Raw genomic sequence first — 19,924 nt, forward strand, 5'->3', positions numbered from 1 at the left:
CATTTGTGATACAAGCGAAACGATTAAACATATGGCATAGGCTAAATAAACAAAATCAGTCGGGTTGTGGGTGTTTTGTCTACTGTACAGCAGCCATAGGTTGAAAGCATAGTAGCCTAGGGAGTATTGAATTTATCTGAGTAGGCCTATATTGGATCGCGAGGTGTTCACCAAACTTTGAGTCGGACTCAAAAAGTTTAACAACCATTGAGTCCAAGAGCATCAGTTCACACCAGCAGATTACACTGCCATCATCTCAAATATTCTGCAATTAAATACTTTTTTTTTAAGTTTCTTAAATGTAGGCTACTAGATTTAAAAAAAAAGATTAGACTTCTACTTTAGATTTGACTAAAATTAGACTTTCATACTTTTACTTCACTACATTTGATGCTTCGTTGAAATCTTGCACCCAGTTTGAAAGACTCCTGGTCTAGTGGTTAATATGCCCGTTCAGTCACGGGTTCAGTTACTTCGTATTAGCCTTTTATTTTTTCTTTGCAAAGTATCTGTCACTCATTCTTGTTTTCTTGCAAAGGGTGCAGAAAAAGTAACGTAGTCTACGGAAATCATTTGCTTCGTGTTTAGAAAAGAAAAACACATAAAAAGTTTCAGTGGGCGCAAGAACTTATTTTGTCTATTACTGATCCTATGGTGATGAATAATTCACATTACAAGTAACAACCAGTTAACAATAAGTTCTAATACGTTGCAGTGTTTGAAATGACAATGACCCAATGTAATTTGGCGTAAATAAGATTTTCGCTTTCAAACCTTTTGGTTCTAAATAATATTAAACTAATTCTAATTTTACAATAGAAAATTTCGATAAGAACCTAATGGGTTGATCATATTGTGCTTTCTATTGTTCATGCAGTATGAAAATACATTTATACTGTAGCTTAGATAGTTACATGTAGTTATACAATGGGAAAATTAACAAGCTTCTATGTTGCTTTTAACGACAATGACAATGGTAAGCCTATATACAACCCGGGACAAGTTATTTCTGGATCTCTAATCATTGTGCTCAGTGCTCCCATGGATATGCGAGGTAAGTGAAAAATTATCTCTTTTCAATCTTTAAATTTATCATCTAGGCTACATCAGCCATGTCCAACCTTTCTTCTATCACGGACCGGTATTAACATAAAGATAGCCTCGTGGTCTGGCAATAGGAAAAACAAGGTTTGACATCTACTTAGTCTTTAGATTTAATTTTTATAGCGGCGTAAACACACTTTAAGTTATCAGGATCTTGGTTTTTGAAAGATCATTAAAACTTTACTGCTGGTAGGCTTATATTTCTTAATTCCATTGCCAAAACCATGCGTTCCCAATACTACCAATAGTTAGGTTAAAAACAGGAGATGGAGCGAGCGAAGCAGCAAGCTAGAATTTTTTGCGAAATGTAACAAATGTCTCCACTATCATGTGCCATCTCCTAAACGAAGGTTGGCTGCACGGGCTCTATCCAAGGAGGGGTGAGGGGGGGTGAGGGAGGTGATCACCCCCCCACACTCATTGGAGTGGTTGGAATGACTAAGACGAGTTGAAAGTTGTTGTTGAAATGACCATGACGATTTTAACCCACTGTCCAAAAATCACCCCCGAATTCTAAAAGTAGTTAGAACCCCTGGTTGGCAATCATTTGGTTTCACACGTTATGTTCTTTTTCTACTCTTTTTACGTATCTTTCCTTGTTTGTTTGTTGTATCCAGGCTTACACCCGGTGGTTGAAGATTTAGCTTAAGTGGACGGGAAGACAAGGAAGTCAATCTTTGTGTCCACCTTCAGGCATGCCTTTAAGTATCTTGCCAAAGACACAGCCGCATGCTCTTGAGCGTTGTCTAACCGCAGCCCTTTCGATTGCCGTTCGTCGATTGCCCAACATCTCTCCAAGTTCGAGTTCGTTTCCTTCTTTCCTTGCACCTCTACCTCTTTCTTTCTACCATACCTTCAATAACCAACTGATGAAGCTGTCTTGCCAATCCTTTCAAAGTATGTCCTACGAATTTCACCTTTTATTTTGCTAAATCGTTTGCCAAACTATTTTGCACTCTAATTCTTTTTTTAATGGCCTCGTACGTATAAATGAGTTTTTTTTATAATAACTTAAGTAATTCTTCTGTAGCACCAGAGTTGTAAATTTTTTTTCTGTAGGTCTAATTTTCAGTTCCATAGGACATAACTAGTTTGATTTAACACGACAATTGTCTCAGTTTAATTGCAAATTTATCTCTCTTCTTAAAAATTACTTACATTTTCAAACCGACTGTTCTGCTTGACCAATTCTTCTATTTACATCATTGGTGTGCATCTTCCATTTTGTGTAATGACAGGCCTAGGTATGTGTAGGCAATGACTTGCTCTTGTTCCAAAAGAAAATACACATGTTTTTTTTTTTTGGGAGCACATGACCAAGTGCCCCTCCCTAAATCGACCCTTGCCTTGATAAATATGCAGTATAAATATATAGGTAAAATTCAATCAAATATAGTTATTAGGCTACTATATGAATCCTTAACAGCCTGTTTCACCTAACGGATCATCAGAAAAGGTCTTACAGTATATATGTATTAAGTACATGATTGTAACTGCGTTCATTGTAATCAAATTATTTTATGGCTAAGGACATACTTTCAAACTCTTAACCACCATTTTGATTGAATGTTCTTGCGACCCAAAGCAACCTCTTCGCCACCCGGTAGGCTACTGGGCTGCGACCCGATATTTGGGGACCTCTGATCTACATAACCCATCTTATCTTCCTGTATAACAGGGGTTCCCAACCTTTTTTGCTGCTAGGACCCCTTTGTCAGGTCAGAGCAGTCTTCGTATCCCCCAAAAAATCCTGATTGAATTTTTCAGGCATATAAGCCTATTGCTAAATTAAATTCCTTTTATAGCTCAATTAAACATTAAACCGATATTTCACACAAAAATTACCAAAAGAAATTAAATGTCAGTGATTTTGTTTGTCACCTCTCAGTGAAATATTTGTTGCTGCTTCATTCATAAAATTCGCTCAAACGATGGTTCGATTTTACTTAAAGGCAACACGTCAATCATCAGTTGCAGAAGATTACTGTAATTATTCTTGATATACATCATGGTCGAAAAGCCACTTTCACAGTAATAAGTTGTTGAGAAGAGAATTAACACTGTCATGGCTTCCACAGCAAGACTTGGGAAAGATTCATAGCAAAACACCAAAAATGTAACTTTGAGTTTTCAAATAGCAGTTTCAATATTTTTTGCAGCTTTTCATTTCGATGATGTTCTCCTTCAAATTATCTTCATCCGACATTTTTGTTAAATCAAAAAGAAATGGATTTATAATCCAATGCTGGAAATAATTCAACTCACCAGCAAAAAAGTAATCATCGAAAGAATAAACCAGCATCTTTAAGTGGGAAGTAATTTCATTTTTGACATTTTGCAGCAAAGAGTTATTTGCAATTTGATCAAGACAAGGAAAATGAGCAAGGTTTTCATTTTTAGCAGCAAGTAAAAAAATACAATGTTATGAGACTATGAGGCTTCTTAGCCTACTAAATAACAACAATTATTTGTAGATAATTGTTTTTTCTTTTAAAAGCAAAGGCGGTAATGGCATGTTATCATCTACAATTTCAAAATAAAACTGTACTGTAAAATCTGTTTAAAAAGCTGCTCTGTGGCACAAGGATCTTCGTACCCCTTGATGTTTAATCTCGTACCCCCAAGGGATACGAGTACCCCCGGTTGGGAACCCCTGCTGTATAGCTTGCAATATACACACGAGTAGTTATCACATTGCAATGAGCGGAATACATTTTCGGCTTAGTGTAGGCTACCTACGTTAGGCTACCAACGTAGTTTGGAAAGATTTTATAAACCTTATTATTGTAACCTTATACTAATTGTAATTAACTATTGACTATTGAAATTATTTTTTTTGATGTTTTCTATTGCGCTTTCATTATATCTTTTATCATTTTCTTATTCTTGCTTATGAGGAAACAATTCAGAAAACACTCTCTAACTGCTGCAACCAGTGCGCACTGTCTCAGTGATAGAGTCTGTGAGATCCATGTCTTGTAGCCTACTATACGCTAAGTAACTGTCGATGCAATGATGTTTGAGGTTCGCCACAGGTGCAGGTTGGTGAGCTACACATACCCAAGGAAAACATGTTGTGTTTGAAGCGATCAACACTAGTAAACTAAGAAAAAGTATTTATAAAGTCATCCATTTTTTCTTGGCAGGTCTGAGCCACGTAGAACATTAGTAGGCTATCTGCTGTGACCTGAAGCTGATCGGGTCGTGATGTATTTTTTTAGCAGTCTCTCCATGATTGCATAAGGTCAAAGTGATCTTCATGAAGCGCTACAATGTCTCGGTACCAAAAGTGTTATTCATGTCATTTAACCTTAGTAGCCCATGCAGATAATGTTGGTAAAATTTGCATTTGTGATTGTTGTTTAGCCATTAAAATAAAGTTTCTCGGGCAAGCTTATGTGCATCGGACTGAAAGCGAAGGCTCCTCGAAGAGCAGGGCAACTCGACATTACAAAGCAAAAGAGATATATTTTGATGAAGACATGTACGTATTTGGAAAAGGTAACTTGTTATTCAACCTATTTAAAAGTTTAAATGACTCGATCCATTTTTTACTATTTTAGTTGCCATTTAATCAAAGCGCCTACTTACTGTTAATGATTCGAATCCTTATAAAGATCAAATCTACAGGAAATTATCAACACTAACAAATGTTTTTTGTGTTTGTAACTTTTGTTTACAATGGCACTGAGATGCTTTAAGTTTACATTATCTGGCTCCAGTGTGACTCATTTGATTGGAGTAGTAGGAAGAGGGAGGGAAACTGCTGCAGCATAAAACTTTCACATGACATAAAAATTTAGCCTTAACTCATATCGTTCTGAATCTGAGCTTTTTGTTCATTTCTTCAAAGTAGCTTTAGATAGGTATAACTTAAAAAGATTGAATGTAATGTTTGTATTAAGAATTTTTTTTTGTGAAATATAGATGATTTTACTTCTGCCAGTTTAAACTGACAAGAGCAGGAGAGTAGGCTATAGGTAAAACAATGCAAGATCGCATTACTTTAATTGTTTTATGTTCAAATGCAAATTCTCTTTTGCAACAAATAAGCCTACAAACAAAAATATTAATATAGTTTAGATTCAAGTAAGCAAACAAAAGCCATCATTAACAAAAGAAATAACGTTAGTTTGACATTTTCACCAAAAATTTGTTGAGATAGTAGCCTAAGTCTAGCCTATATTACTAGAAAAAATCATGTCCGACTTAATAACCTTGTGGTTTGCAAATGATATTGACAATGGGTTAATTTAGTATTTTCTCCAAACTTAGAAAACTAAATCATTCTAATTGTCTAACTCGATAAATTAGAGCAAAACATCCGTAAGTTTAATCTAATTTGGTAAAAGCGTGTTTTCGCTAATTATTAGCCTATAGTTCTAATCTAATCTCCGGTTTTGCCAAAACTTGTAGTTTGTCTGAGAATTTTTTTCAGCAAATGAAAGGAAACTGCGCACTTATCAACCTCATGCAAGGAAAATGCCACAAAACGATTAAGATCAAAGTGACATGGTGTCAGTTCATTTCCTCTATCTGTAGCGATATTGGGCTTAATGACGATGCCCCACTCTAGTAGTGAAATATTTCACAGAAGGAAATATGCTAGAAATGTGGAATTTCTTGACTTTTAGTTTTTATTCTTTGCGAATTTTTTAAACCTAAATGCAAATGCAATGCAAAAAAGAGGACATTTGAGCATTTTCAAGTGTCCTTGGAGGACATTTCATTTCTTACGAAAAAGGAGAACAAATCCTCCTAAAAGAGGACATATGGTAGCCCTAGGTTAACTCAAGAACTGGATTCCTATCTACATTAGCATACTCTTCTTTTCGCGCCGTTAGTTTAAACTGAGGCTAAGAAGATATGGGTTAACCGTTTGTCCTGTGGGGGGGAATAGGGTTAAACAACTTTTAGTTGGAAGTTCAAAATTTTACCTTTTATCCAATAAATCCATTTTGATAAAACCTGTCCATTGCCAACTTTCTATTTTTTCGCAACGTCATGCTATATACACACGAAAAACGTTTACAATAACGATCGATCTGTGTCATTTAGTAAACGGGTTTAAAAAATATTATTGACATTAAAGTCGTAAATTTGAAAAAAAAATAGTAAGTAAGGATTGTTATAAACTTTTCATTTTTGGGTATTCATCTTGCCAGCAGGCCATCTTTGCGACATAAATTTTGGGAACAAACCAACTTATCAAATGTGGGATTGTCCAAGATAGGAGACTGAGTTTTCAATAGCTAAAAGATATTTCTCTTGCCCTTATTTTATGAAAAATTGGAATAATTAAACAACACAACATGCACGAACGCATCCATACATTAGGCCTCATGCAAAAATTAAGATTTCTCCACTTATAGGCCTTTTTGTTAATTACAAAATTGAGCTACTCAATTTACAGCGATTAGGTTGGGATGAACTTGCATTGAGATTATCGGTTTGAACTGAACATTGACCAAAAAACAATCATTAAAAATTGTCGCAGCCAAGTATATGCAAATTATTACATTTCCAAACAACTTGATTAATTGCGGGGCGCCTTGTTGGTTTTTTAAATCAAAGGTCTAGTTTTTTTGTGTTGTTTGCTAAGTCGTTTGTGCAACGATTGTTCCTGTTTTCCCAGTTTTTATCGGTATTGCTCCATTTCACAAATCAATACTTTTCATAGGTTCGGGTGGACACACAGAAGAAGCCAAGCAAATCCCTGTTGGCAAAAACGTTTATCCATTCAGCTTTCAGCTCCCAACAAACTTACCATCTTCATTTGAAGGTGAACAATGAACATAGAAGCAAACTGTGCTAACATTACCATTGTCATTAAAGAAATTTTTTGTAGAAGCAAAACATGTCGTTAGATTTTAAATATTATGGCAGCATTTTCTGTCCAATCTACAGTACTTTCAGTATAGGCTAATGTTCAGTTTTTTATCGTACTTAGCGACCTTATCAATCTTTCGTCAACTGACTAAACATTCGATAAACATTCTCAGTTTAAACTTTGCTACGTAGAATAAAAACAACTGCATGAAAAATTTTCACCATTTAATCGGAGAATTATATTAGACTTGTAGAATTGTTCATTGTAAGAGAAATGTTCCTGGTATGTTTGGATAAGTTCACTGAGAAGCGCCACAAGCAATTTATCCCTTTTACACGACGTTGCAAACGTTAAATTTGTAGGATAGCAGAAAACATCATTTTGTTTATGTGTGAAAATTTTTGTCTGACACCACCGTCCACCAGTGCCTGTCATTCTTTTCATTATTTTCCTATATCAACCTCTCATGCTCGTAAACCATGATAGAGTGTTCTTGCGATCCGTTACTTGGTTGCGACCCAATAATTGGGGGTCGTTAATTATGGCTACTACAAAACAAAGTCATTTGAAAGACTCTTAAGCGATGCAGGTGATAAATATTACCGAAAAGTTCAGTTTGAAACATGCTGAAAATGATAACTTACTGAGATTATGGTTTTACCAGATTAATCTCACAACCAACTTGCAGGTTCCATCGGCCATGTCAGATACTTTATCAAAGCTACAATTGACAGACCATGGAAGTTTAACCACAACACAAAAGTAGCATTCACAGTTCTTGACATGTTGGATCTTAACCTTAATGCTAATTTGAGGGTATGCAATTGTTTTGCTCTTTGTAGTGTAGCCTATGCATGTTTGACATCGTACAATTAAATAGTTATACACTGCCACTAGTTTGCTCTCTCCTTCATTTTCAGGTTGCTGCTCTTATGTCTTTGTTATATTGCATCATTTTAACGTACTCTCTTTTTTCAGTTAATACCTTGCTGGCACTTTCTGTGATTTTCATAATGTGTAACTACTCCGTATTTTGATTTGACTTGATGTTGCTGCTATTAAGACGACTTGGCTTTGTGACTCATATTGACTGAGATAGAACACAACAAACAATCTTACCATAGAAAATCCATTACGTCATTGCTATAAAAACAGCGTTTTAGTTAAAACACATCAGGTTTGTCGATGAAACGGAGTCATTCAATATTTATGTTTCAACAGTTGCCGGTAGCAAGTGATGGTTCAAAAACATTGTGCTGTCTCTGTTGTACCAGTGGAGTAATTCAGGCACAAATCCATCTCGACAAATCCGGTTATGTACCTGGAGAGTCCATAATGGTTAATGCAAGTGTTGACAATGCCAGGTAAAGGAATTTTCTCGCTTTGTTTTTAAACAAATAAACCTAAGTTAAAACACATGGCATGGTCTGCTTAATCGGGATAGACTAGAAGCGAAATTGCGATGGTTTCCAAATTAGGGCGAGATTGTACACATTTACCCAACAATAAAAGCAACTTTATAGCCTACTTTTGATGGTGTATTGATTGGTTAAGGGAATGTTTATCTTCTGAGTAAAAATCTTCTTTGAGAACTTATCATAATCATGTGACCGCCAGGACTTTGACCTGGAGTAAATTTTAAGTCACATAATATTCGCACGAAAATAGTTACAAAAATATTTGTACTTCATTACAAAAAAGAGCAAAAAGCTTGCGAAAGTTTCGAATTGGATTTTAAGTGGAAATGGTTATATTTATTTTAACTTAGGCCTATTTGTTAATTTAGCCAGCTCAAAACAAAATTTGAAAATAAAACTACGTGAACGAACGTTTTTCTTTTGAATTTACCAGTGATCCAAATGGATGCGTAGTGCGATAGACTCTTAAAGTGCCTCTGACAGGTAAATAAATTCGCTAAATTTACCTAAGATGCCAAAAAGATGACACTAACAAACTTCCCTGACCAGCAAATCGTAAAAAATATCAACAGGCTACTAAGTTACACGCTTGCAAACTTTCGTTGAAATCGGCGAATCTGGCACTCATTCAATTGCGAAAATAATAACGGCAACACCGCTGTGACGTCACAGTAAGCGGGAAGGATACATTCTTTCTCTGTGATGACTTGGTAAAGTATGGTACGGCTACTGCAAAACGTGAATGTGTGGGGCTCTGTTGGTCTAAAGCATGCGCAAATTAAGAATTACCGAAATGAAAAAGTGAACTTATTATTACTACATATCAGGTTTCGATCAAATAGGTTGAGTTTACTTTTATCAAACAGCATCTCAATTCAACTGAAATTGCAGTTTCATAGGGCTACAATTTTCATACTTTTTTATTTGTCCTAATCTGGCTATAGCCATTTGCAGTGTAACAACAGTATCTCACAAAAAGTAGGCTACCTTTAATTTATGGTTGAGGAAATACCTACAAATTGCTGTTTATGTGACATTGTCAGTGACAAAGACCGTGTGCTTTCTTTTCGCACTTTCCCACAAAACAAGGTACTGAGAAGAAAATGGTCAAAGTTTTCTTCAAGTGTTCGAAAGTGGGATGGGCCATACAAAACTAGTCGTATATGTTCACTTCACTGAAGATGATTTTGTCAGTGATGTACGCGCATACAAAAAATATTGACGCCGTCAGCGCAAACGCAAACGTTCGAAAAACTATACGTCGCATGCGTCAACGCAACTTGTAAAAAAAGTTGGCGGCGTCAGCGTCAGCGCATACACTAGCGCAAACTCATTTTGTTTGCTAGGTGCCAAACATTCACACGGTATAAACCACTCGAAACAAACAAGTTTTATTTTGAATTTCCACGAAGAAACACAAGCATCTGAAAGTGTTCATCTGACATTTTGCTGCGTTTTGGTTTCAATATGTCTTTGCCCATTGAAAACATTCTTTCAACCGCAGCACTGGAAGGTATTGGCGTGTTGTAGCGAAAAAAAGTATTTTGGAAATCTTTCGTTGGAAAAGCGCCCATGGTTAATGGTCCTTTGTGTGGCCTCTCTTCCAAGTACGCTTTTACAACCTCGTCTATGCTGTCTTCGCCAGTGTCCTCATAAAGAGCATGGAATAGCCCACGGGGTTCGTTGTCGCTGGCTTCCTTCGTCTGGTTGCAGTGGCTCTCAGCCTCAGAGTTTTTTAACAACTTTGATATATGGCGAGTGCCTATCAAGAAAATTCTAGTATTATACTAACTGTCGCTCCTAGTAACCTACTAACTGTCGCTCTCTAAAAATCCATTATAAAAAACACTATTTTTAAAATGATTCCGTTTGAATAAGACTGATGTTGCTTTTAATGCCATAATTCTCTCAGTAAGCTCTATGCTTTTTTCTGATAAGATTTTTAAAAAGTGGGTTAATGGAAGACAAAACTGCCAGACACAAGCAAGTTTAGATTCTGAACTGCACAACTCTTTGTTATTAGCATTCAGGGATAGTTAGCATTAGCCTACAAGTGTTATTAGCAGTAGGCTACTCAAAAGCCTCTCACAATTGGCCCCTGGATGCATGTTTTGCTAAACTGCTCATCAAGTTACAAAACATATATAATTAGCCTACGTACTTACGCAACAGAATGTATAAATTGTCAAGTAAAAATTACCTTAGCTTGATAGCCTACTGTATGTAGGCCTACACATTACTACGCTACATAGGCTTAGCTACATAGGCCTAGCCTACAACAAGAATAACCGGAAAAGGCAAAGTAATGTACTACATATAACATACAGAGTACAACATCATGCAAGCAATCACGGTCGGAGACCAAATATTTGAGTTTGTTTAGATACATAGGCTGCACTGCTCATTGCCTGAGAAGTTTCTCATTTGCCCCAAAATGCAAGACTTAACTAATATAAATTAAAGTGCTCACAATAGCTTACAAACGCCTTCAACACTGCTTGACTAAAAGTACTTCACACTACGAAGCCAAGTCATTGTTTACATTTTACATGGAGCGACATTACCAACCTACCTACTTGCTTGCTTACATTACATTCCTGTTCTTACCCGTAATTTACTAATTTTTCAGTAGGCCTAAGTTGTTTTAACTAATTCTTTCTTTTTTTCTGCAAGACTTCAGTCTCCACGTGGGACTCTAGCGTCAAAGGCGGTAGTGCGATATACTGTACAAACAAACTCCAGCTGACTGAACAATAGATGACACTGTGACACAACACTAGAACAATGGGCAATTGCAAGACGTCAACATTTCGCAGTTTGACAAAAAAAATTGCAAACAACAACCAAGACATTAAAAAGTATGCGTTGACGCTATGCGCTAAAAAACCGCGAAAACTTTACGGCGCAGCCTCAAGCGCAAACTCACCAAAAAATTGTGGCCGCAAGCGTTAGCGCAAACAATAAGTCTACGCCGCAAGTATGCGGCGTAGAATTTGCGGCGCATACGTACATCTCTGGATTTTGTTAATACCACTCAAGTAAAAATGCCTACAGGCATGTGTTGGAGTGTATACTACAAGGTGATGCTCTCGGAAGCAACAATCGGATCGTGATGCCGTCATGCATTGTTTGGCGAATCCGAAACAATTTTCCAGATCCAGATAGCCGTTACACAGGATTTCAACCCCAACTGAAGGCACATAATGAGAGAGAGAGAGAACTTTTATTTATTTTTGAATAGTGATGACTAATTAAATATGAATGATGATTCGTACGATTTCTTCATTTTTCACTTCAAGTATATTTTAGGTTTTGTAGGAACGTATCCAGTACAGTTTTATTAAACTGCAAAAAACAATAAATCTTTGAAAAAAGCAACCGCTTGTACCAACTCCGACCAAACTGTGATCCACCAATTACATCTAGGAAGCGTTTGTTTCATCCGTGGCTAACGACGTCTACTTAGGATGAAGTAATACCACCAAAGTCGTCCCAGAGCAGTGAAATATGGAGTTTCGCCTGTGGTGGCGCTGCGGAGCAGTCGTTTGATTAAATTACGCCCAAACCAGTCGAGCTACAAGGTTAAGATTAAAAAGTTCGCTAAGTGTAATTCTGCGCTAGGAAATGCTTTAAAAAGTTGCTATACTTAGATCCAACCTGTCAGGGGCACTTTAATCAAAGAAATAGAGATTAGGCTACCGCACAAAATTGATAAATTCAACTGTAGGCCTATTGTGAAGCTTTCAACATACAAGTGTAGCTTCGTTAGTAACTAACTACATATATATCTTATCAAAGAAGAAGATTTAGAGTTGAGCTTTGTTAAGAATAATATGTACTGACGAAGACATTGTTACGTGACAAAAGCTGTGCAATACTCTTGGATCAATTTAATGTGGCAGCATGTACTCTCTATTTCCTCAATACAAAATATCCGTATTTCCGTAACGGTACACTTTTGCGAATGCGCGTAGCCATGCGCACAAAGCAAAATGACCACATTACCATGTTTTACGATAAAACCAAGACCAAAAAAAATGTTTACGGTTGTCTTGCAACATTTTAAACGTGTTTTAATACTATAGCAAAGAAAATTTGAACTTTAAAGCATCATCATCGTCATCATCAACACCAAATATGTCCTGCGAATTTCATCTTTTGCTTTGCTAAATCGTTTGCCTATCTATCGTGCACTCCAATTATTTTTCCCATTGCTTTGTTTCTAATGTGTTTTTTTATGTGATATTTTTAATATTCTTTTGTAGCACCAGAGTTGAAAAGCAAGAAATTTTTTGTGAATTTCTTTGTTGTAGGTCCAACTTTTTTTTCCATAAGACATAACTGGTTTGATATAACAAGATAATAGTCTCAGTTCCAATTGCAAATCTCTTCTTAAAAATTCCTTACATTTCCCAAAATGACATTTTTGCTTGACCGATTCTTTATTTTACATCATTGGTGCATTTTTCATCTTGTGTAAAGTGGGACCCTTTAAGTAGGCTAAGTGTAGGTAGTGACTTGTTCCAATTGTTTCCCTTCCAGCTTAATTTTCATTTTTTTTATTGCTTTTTTCTATCAACTTTGTCTTTATTTTCTTTAAATTTAGTTTCCTTTTGCACTTTTTCTGATTTCATAGGTTAGGCTATGCCTATACTTTCCAGCAATTTTTCCTCAGTTTCAGCCAGAGTGACAGTGTCAACTGGATATCTTATGTTGCTCACTACTTGTCCGTTAAATTTGAGTCCATTTTTGTCCAGTGTTGTTGACGTTTCCTTGCTTATTGCTTCGCTATACAAATTAAATAAACGTCATAAACAAAAATGACGTCCATGCAATACAAGGCAATTTTATCAAAAAGTGACATTCAGGGTAGAGGGTGGATTTGGACGAACATTTCAATTTTTCTTCAAGCATGGGGTATTGTGATTATTTATTGTGTTTAACCTTTTGTTTGTTTAAAAATTAAATTGTACAGAGTTTGAGTGTATTATGTTGCATTATTAAATCCTTTTTCCATGCCGTCTATCCTTAACCCTTAGGCGGTTGGGCTCCTGGAGTCTTGCTCAGTTTGGGGGGGGGCTATCGATTCTTCTTATGCTTTAGGAGTGATATCTCTGTTATTTTTTAAGGCACGGTTTCAAAACTTGGGATTCACTTTGTAAAACTATTCACGCAGAGCATATCCGAAAATTAAAACTATGTAAATTTTAGAACTGCTTATGTACGTTGAAATGTTGATGTGACTTATGACGTTTGAATTATTTGGTAGTTTTTGATAGAGTAATGAAAAACATACATTGCAATGTTGTGATTAAATTTTTTTTACATAATCTCAATTTAAATCATTTGATTAACGAGACATGGGCCAAATTAATTGCTTTCATCCAGCTGGTGGGAAAATTTTGAACAATAGAATATGAAATATTTCAGAGGATGTGCTGAGAAATGCCTTATATCTCTCAATTTATAACCTTTATTCGCTCAAAATTTCAGCTTAATAGAGGTGAATAAAAGTTAGGAAAAGTCAAGAAATCTCGTAGTCGCAGCCTCAGTGGTTTTAGAGATACAACTGTTGATACAAAAAAGTTAAATTGACAGCCCCCCCCCCCAACCTTCAAAGGGTTAACTGTTTATCTTTCAGCTCATCCAATATGCATAGTACCAAAGCTACACTTATACAGCAAGTCATGTTTCGAGCCAAGACCAAATCGCGTATAGTCACAAACAAAGTGGCCTCCCTTGAGGGACCAGGATGCAAGAGAGGACAGTCTATTGAATGGAGAAATGAAAAATTGCAGGTCTTGCCTCACGTTGTCGGCAAATATTTGTATAAAATCGTTATATTTATATTTGAACAAATTTATTTACAAAAAGAAATAGATAAAAACTATTTAATATAAAAAGGATAAATAGCCTATTCCTATTCTGTAAAAAGTATAAATATTAATATTCCTATCAAAAGGATTTCCTCAATGATGATGATGTTAAACCAGATTCTTGGCACGTATTCATGTTTTTATCGTGTCATTCTTTGGTTGAGCGATTTTGTACAAAAACTGCTGGTTAGTTGGCAAAACTTTCTGAATTTATTAAAAAGCGAAATAGACTACTGCATCTGCTCATTTCGTGTTTTTTTAACTTATTTTTTTAGTTTTCAATCACACTCAACGTTGCGTATTCTGGTCCTGAAATAAATGCTTTTTTCCTCAGATTCCAGCACTTCCACCATCTCTGCTTCGATACTGCAACATCATCATCATTAATTACAGGTTGAAGGTTAGTAGACAGCGACTGTATGAATTGATCATGCAGATAATTCTTTGTTGAAAGATCTTTTTAAGTCTTTTGGTTGAAACGACAGTTCAACTTATGACCTATGGAAAGGCCAGGTCTATTTCAGTGCTACTTAAACTGTGGTACGCGTAACGGTAGCGGTACGCAAGCATTTGATTGCCGGTACACGATTAGTTTGAAAATAATCTATTGAGTATTGTTTTGATCCGAATGTGTTCTCCACCATGTTCAGGTTGTTTTTCTTTCTCGGCATAATTTCAGTAGGGTAGTTCCGGGCAGAACAAGCCGTCGAGTAAAACCTGTCAGTCTGATTTTAATCAAGCATAACTTTTGCTATTGGAAATAAAACACTCAAAAAAATGCTTTACCGCACTGTGATGTGATGAGTTATTTGTGATGTGATAACGGAAACTGCTGTGCAATGTTTGCTTGCTGTCTTGGTTTATAGGCTGCGAAATGCAAGTTGGTGGAAAATTTTCCTTTATGTTTTTGACAATGTTGTTGTTTTGTGTTGTTTTAATTTTTTTGTAGTTTAAACTAAACAGAGCATTACACTATAAAAATTGTTAATTACACCAAGACTTTCTAGTTTAAATGAAACTATTATTATCGTACTCTGTCTCAAAACTATTCATTGCGTAGTTTTTCATTGGAAATTAGTTTATGGGGTACTGCATTCATTTTTAGTCAGTCATGGCTATTTTGATTCTGGCAAAACAAGTCAGTCACAAAACTTAATTCTCAACCAACTTTTATGTAACTTGTTCATAGGATAAGATTTGCCTATGACACAAAAATTAGCTTATCCTGCTGTGAGAGTAAGCTAAGATTTACAAAATTTTGTGTCATGCAACACAGGCTACCCTTGTATGCCCAAGAAAAAACGTGCTGGCATTCTTAAGAAAATTGTTTAATTGATTTTTAACGACTTTATGAAATTAGTTAAAAGGTTTAATCGTTTGTTTGTAAGTTCATTAATGCCCTTCATGTGTTTTTATTTGTAGATTTAAGCGTTCTGTTTCGCGACGCAACTATGAGAAACTATTCTGTATTCGTAAAACCAATCGTGCCAATGCATTGTGTAACCTACAGACAGTGAATGGTGGCATGATTCTGAACCGGGAGCAGAGGTGGGCACCCGCTACTTTTAAAGTAGCGCGCTACCCGCTACCGCTACTCGGACCAAAGTAGCGCGCGCTACCGCTACTTTTGTCTAAAATGACACTAAGTTAGGAAGCACTCTTCAAGTCCCTAGTGACGCAAAAATGACCTTGAAAACGAATGTTATCATTTGTTTACAGTGTCATTTTAACGTCGTTATAGAAAACACATTCTAAGGGAAATTTATTGTTACGCATCTTTCAAAAACACCAGCATTTCAAAATGAGAGTCACTAAGTCCTGCCCGCTTTGGCTTAAGCACATCTTTTCCAACAGAGAAAAGTCTCTCCACCGCAGCACTGGAAGGAATGGGGGTGTTGTATTTAATAAACAGATGTTTTAACTCGGTATTCGAAAAGCTCAAAGACTTGCTCCTGTCGGAAAAAAAGGCGTCCACAATTGCTGTTTCCTTCCGCACTGACGTTTCACGGGATGGCGCCAACACTCCAAAAAATTCATTCTTGGAGTCGTGACTGGTGTTGGTGTCACTCTTCCCAGTATCAACCTGGCTTGATGCCTTCCGCAACAGTCGAATTACATCGGTCTTGACTTTTTTCGCAGTGCGTCAGCATCATCCGTGGAAAGGTTTTGCAGAAACTGTAGCCACGACGTCTTGAAGAAGGGATGAAGACATGATGCCATGACGCATTTCATGTCGTTGAAGCACTTGTTGAATCGTTTCTTCACTCCTTCAAGGACTTTCACTTTCAACTCCTTACAAGATCACTGATCTTGGTCAACTTCTTCGCGCAAATTGTAATGGTTGGAAGCAAGACTCCTTAATACGCCTTGGACTCGCCCTGGAGAATGTCTAAAGCCTGGCAGATAGGCTTCATCACACGAAGATATTCGCCGAAGAAGTTGACGTCAGCTAGAAATAAATGAGCTGTTTAGAAATAAGACAAACTATGTTGTAACTTCAAAGTTGTAAGCAAAACAAATCAGACAAAATTGCCCTGTAATGATTTCTTTTAACAAAAACCATCGTGTAAGAAAATTTTATCAGCAACAAATATCTTAGCTAACCATTTGTCAACAGTTTTACTTTAACCAGTACGATAAAACCTTATTTTTGGACATCTTAAGATAGGTGATGACTGATGAGACAATGCTCAATGCACGTAGTCTATTCTATAAACCATCTACAACTTTACTTCGGCTATTATTAAAATTATAATGAACATAATCGATTTCATACCTTGATCGCAGCATCGCAGCTCCACACTAGAAAACGAGATTCCCAAAAGACCGAAACTTTACAACCAAACCGATCATATAGGATTATAAGCTATATAATATAACTGCTTGACCACGCCAGTGTTGCGAAAAATACGAGTATTTTTTTTTACTTTAAATTAAAAAGTAGCGGGTAGCGGGAGTGCGACTGAAAAAAAGTAGCGCCTCTCCCGCTACCGCTACTTTGGAAAAAATAGCGCCGCTATTGCAGCCGCTACTCCAACTAAAAAGTAGCGCCGCTACCGCTACTTTTACCAAAATAGTAGCGCCGCTAGTAGCGGCGCTACAAAAGTAGCGCGCTACTGCCCACCTCTGACCGGGAGAAGTTTAGGCGCAATATATTAAATGCTAGTAGTGGCTCAATGAGCTCTGCTGTGGCAAAAATGATCAACAAACATTAATTTATGATATGTGCTTTCAGTTGCATTTTGCAAATGGATGTGGATTTTGTCATTTAACCTGCTAAAGAACATTAAATTTTTAGCTGATCTGACTAGGCTTTGAGCCATGATTACTGTCATTATTGCTGTTGTTTTTTATGTTTAGCATTTAAATTTCTTGATTTAAGACAATTTTAGCAATGTTGTTTCAGTTTGTATTTGTAAATATAACCTTTCCTTTCTCAAAAAACCGCTGATCTGTAATAACCTCTTAGGGGCAAAACCAGTCATTTGACCCTTTCGAAAAATGATGCTTTAACATAATTTGACAATAAAATTCACTTTTTTCATACAGTATACAACTGTTTAACACTAAAAATTAATACGTTTTAAACTTGATGTAAAGATCTAGAGTAGACAATAATGTCAAAATGTGACCAGTCTTGCCCCACCCTACCTGCTGATGCCGTTAAAGCGATATAGCCTATAAGAGAAATGGTCGAGCCACAAATTGACCCATTAGCCCACAAATTTTTACTGATCTACCGTATAGCCTACTTGTTTTTATAAAAATAACAATCAAATGATTCAAGACAGAATAAATGTTTTACTAAACATTTGGAATAAAGGAACCAATTGTAAGTAGCCTAATTAAAACACAATACGTATCGTTCTACAGTTTTACGTGGTTGTGCCAAACGGAACCAACCTTCTGGTTAGTGTACCAATCACACTGGGCTCCATTCCTCTACGACAGCCTAACAATACGGTGCCTCCTGATGTCACTGCCGCAATGACAACTTCTTCCACGGCACTCTCTCTCTCAGGTATGCCCCAATCCAATGATCAACTTCTAACTACTCGACGTAGGATTTTTTGATTAATGAAAACTTACATTGTTATATTAACGTACAAGAAATATCAAAAGGATTTCTGTTTTTACAATAAAATTATTTCACTTTATATGAATTGTGACAAAGTACAGTGCAATGCGGGTACTGATGTGACATGTAACACTACAGAAAGCTGAAGGCAGCAAGATAGTTTGTAGCTATCGAGTCAGTTGCTCACAAATTGTCATAAAAAAATGTTTTTAACGTTCCATTTCAAAATTCTTTTATACGTTGATAGATCCTCCTCCATCTTACGCATCTGTGGTTGGTGGAGCTGTGAACATCAAAGATGAAGATGATAATGATCACTTGATGGGACAGGCATCGTTCTGTCCACAGTACGCCTACTACGATGAAGTCAATCTGCTTTAACCGACTCAAGTGAAAACGTTTATGAATGATTATTCCATGCATTTCAACAGTTACTTGTTAAACCATACTAATTGTATAACATCATACTTTACTTGTTGACACTTGGTATCGCATCATGTTGCTGAACAGTGGTACGTTTAGCATGCAGAAATCGTGACGTCATGACAAAAAAAATTCTTGTTGCATGTCAACTCGTTTAGTATCATCATCAAGTTCCTTCCTCTCGTCGAGGATTGGAGGCAATGGGACGCCAAGTTTATCTGTTGTAAGATTTTTTTACTGCGGTTTTGTAATTAAGTCCTGACCAGTCTTCAATATCATTAGTCCAAATTCTTGCCGTTCATTTTTCCTTCTAGTTTTCGTTTAGTATACCATAGGTTATTTTGTATATTTTTTAAATCTGTTTTAATTTAAAAAAAAAAAAAGTTTATACGATTGAACCATCTACCCGCATGGTCGTCGTTCATATGAAGCAGAAAGTTTGTAATCAGCCCAATGGAAGGACCGGAGCCAATTTTTCGTCAGGTTGTCAAGTTTGCGGAGGCCTGTTTTTCCGTTGGGAATAGATTTCATGGGGCAGCCAAAAATGATGTGGATGCCTGTTTGCTACGTCGCACAACACTCGCACACAGCAGAGACTCTCATGCCCCAACGTGCCAAGCAAACATTAAAATGCCCAACTCCCGTTCTCAATCAGTTCCGGGTAACTCACTCCCGTCTCTGAAGCCCAGAACCAAGTGGGAGTGAGCAGGCAAGAGAGGTGTCAAATTGAGCAAGGCGGGTTTTTATATCTGGAGCAGTGTTCAGTTCCTCACATAGCTGTATATGGTAATGAGTGTTAAACCCAGTTCAAGTAGTCTTAAAAAGGCAAGTGGTATATTACGCCTAACTAGCTGTTTTTTTGCAATATATTCAAAACAAAACTGTTTTGTGATAACAGAACTTTGAACAATTTTTTTTCTTTTTCATAGTAATTTTTCTGTGATCGATTTTTCAATTGTGCATATGATTTTCTAGAATTAAATACCACATTCCATGTACCTACATGATAACAGCTAACTCTATGGTCACCGTTACCACCATTGCCAATGCACTTATTGGCAGAGTCGTTGAGAGGATAATTTGAGCCCGGATTAATGACATTCTCGTGCTCTATATCAAGACACTTTTAAAAAAACATGCTATATCCAAAGAATACGAGGTAGTTTTTTTAATTTTCTGGGCCTCTTGAAAAAGT

General features: G+C 36.5%; 1 protein-coding gene across 1 annotated transcript; it reads left to right on the forward strand.

The window, feature by feature from the left end:
* The first annotated feature begins 927 nt into the window (after positions 1-927).
* On the forward strand, positions 928-18,687 carry LOC145767250 (arrestin domain-containing protein 3-like). The gene is made up of 9 exons (XM_082579043.1): positions 928-1,054; positions 4,471-4,605; positions 6,785-6,886; positions 7,623-7,750; positions 8,156-8,298; positions 14,012-14,150; positions 14,563-14,628; positions 18,102-18,249; positions 18,554-18,687. Exons 1-9 carry the CDS (start codon positions 928-930, stop codon positions 18,685-18,687), a joined length of 1,122 nt encoding a protein of 373 aa, XP_082435169.1.
* Positions 18,688-19,924: the final 1,237 nt, after the last annotated feature.

Source organism: Aplidium turbinatum, chromosome 1 (assembly GCF_918807975.1).
Source record: "Aplidium turbinatum chromosome 1, kaAplTurb1.1, whole genome shotgun sequence".
Taxonomy (NCBI): Eukaryota; Metazoa; Chordata; class Ascidiacea; order Aplousobranchia; family Polyclinidae; genus Aplidium; species Aplidium turbinatum.

Coding starts and splice junctions, on each gene's coding strand:
- LOC145767250 (XM_082579043.1), top strand. CDS start 928: ATGGGAAAATTAACAAGCTTCTATGTTGCTTTTAACGACAATGACAAT. Junction 4,606..6,784: donor CATGTACGTATTTGGAAAAG/GTAACTTGTTAT, acceptor TACTTTTCATAG/GTTCGGGTGGACACACAGAA. Junction 18,250..18,553: donor CACGGCACTCTCTCTCTCAG/GTATGCCCCAAT, acceptor ATACGTTGATAG/ATCCTCCTCCATCTTACGCA.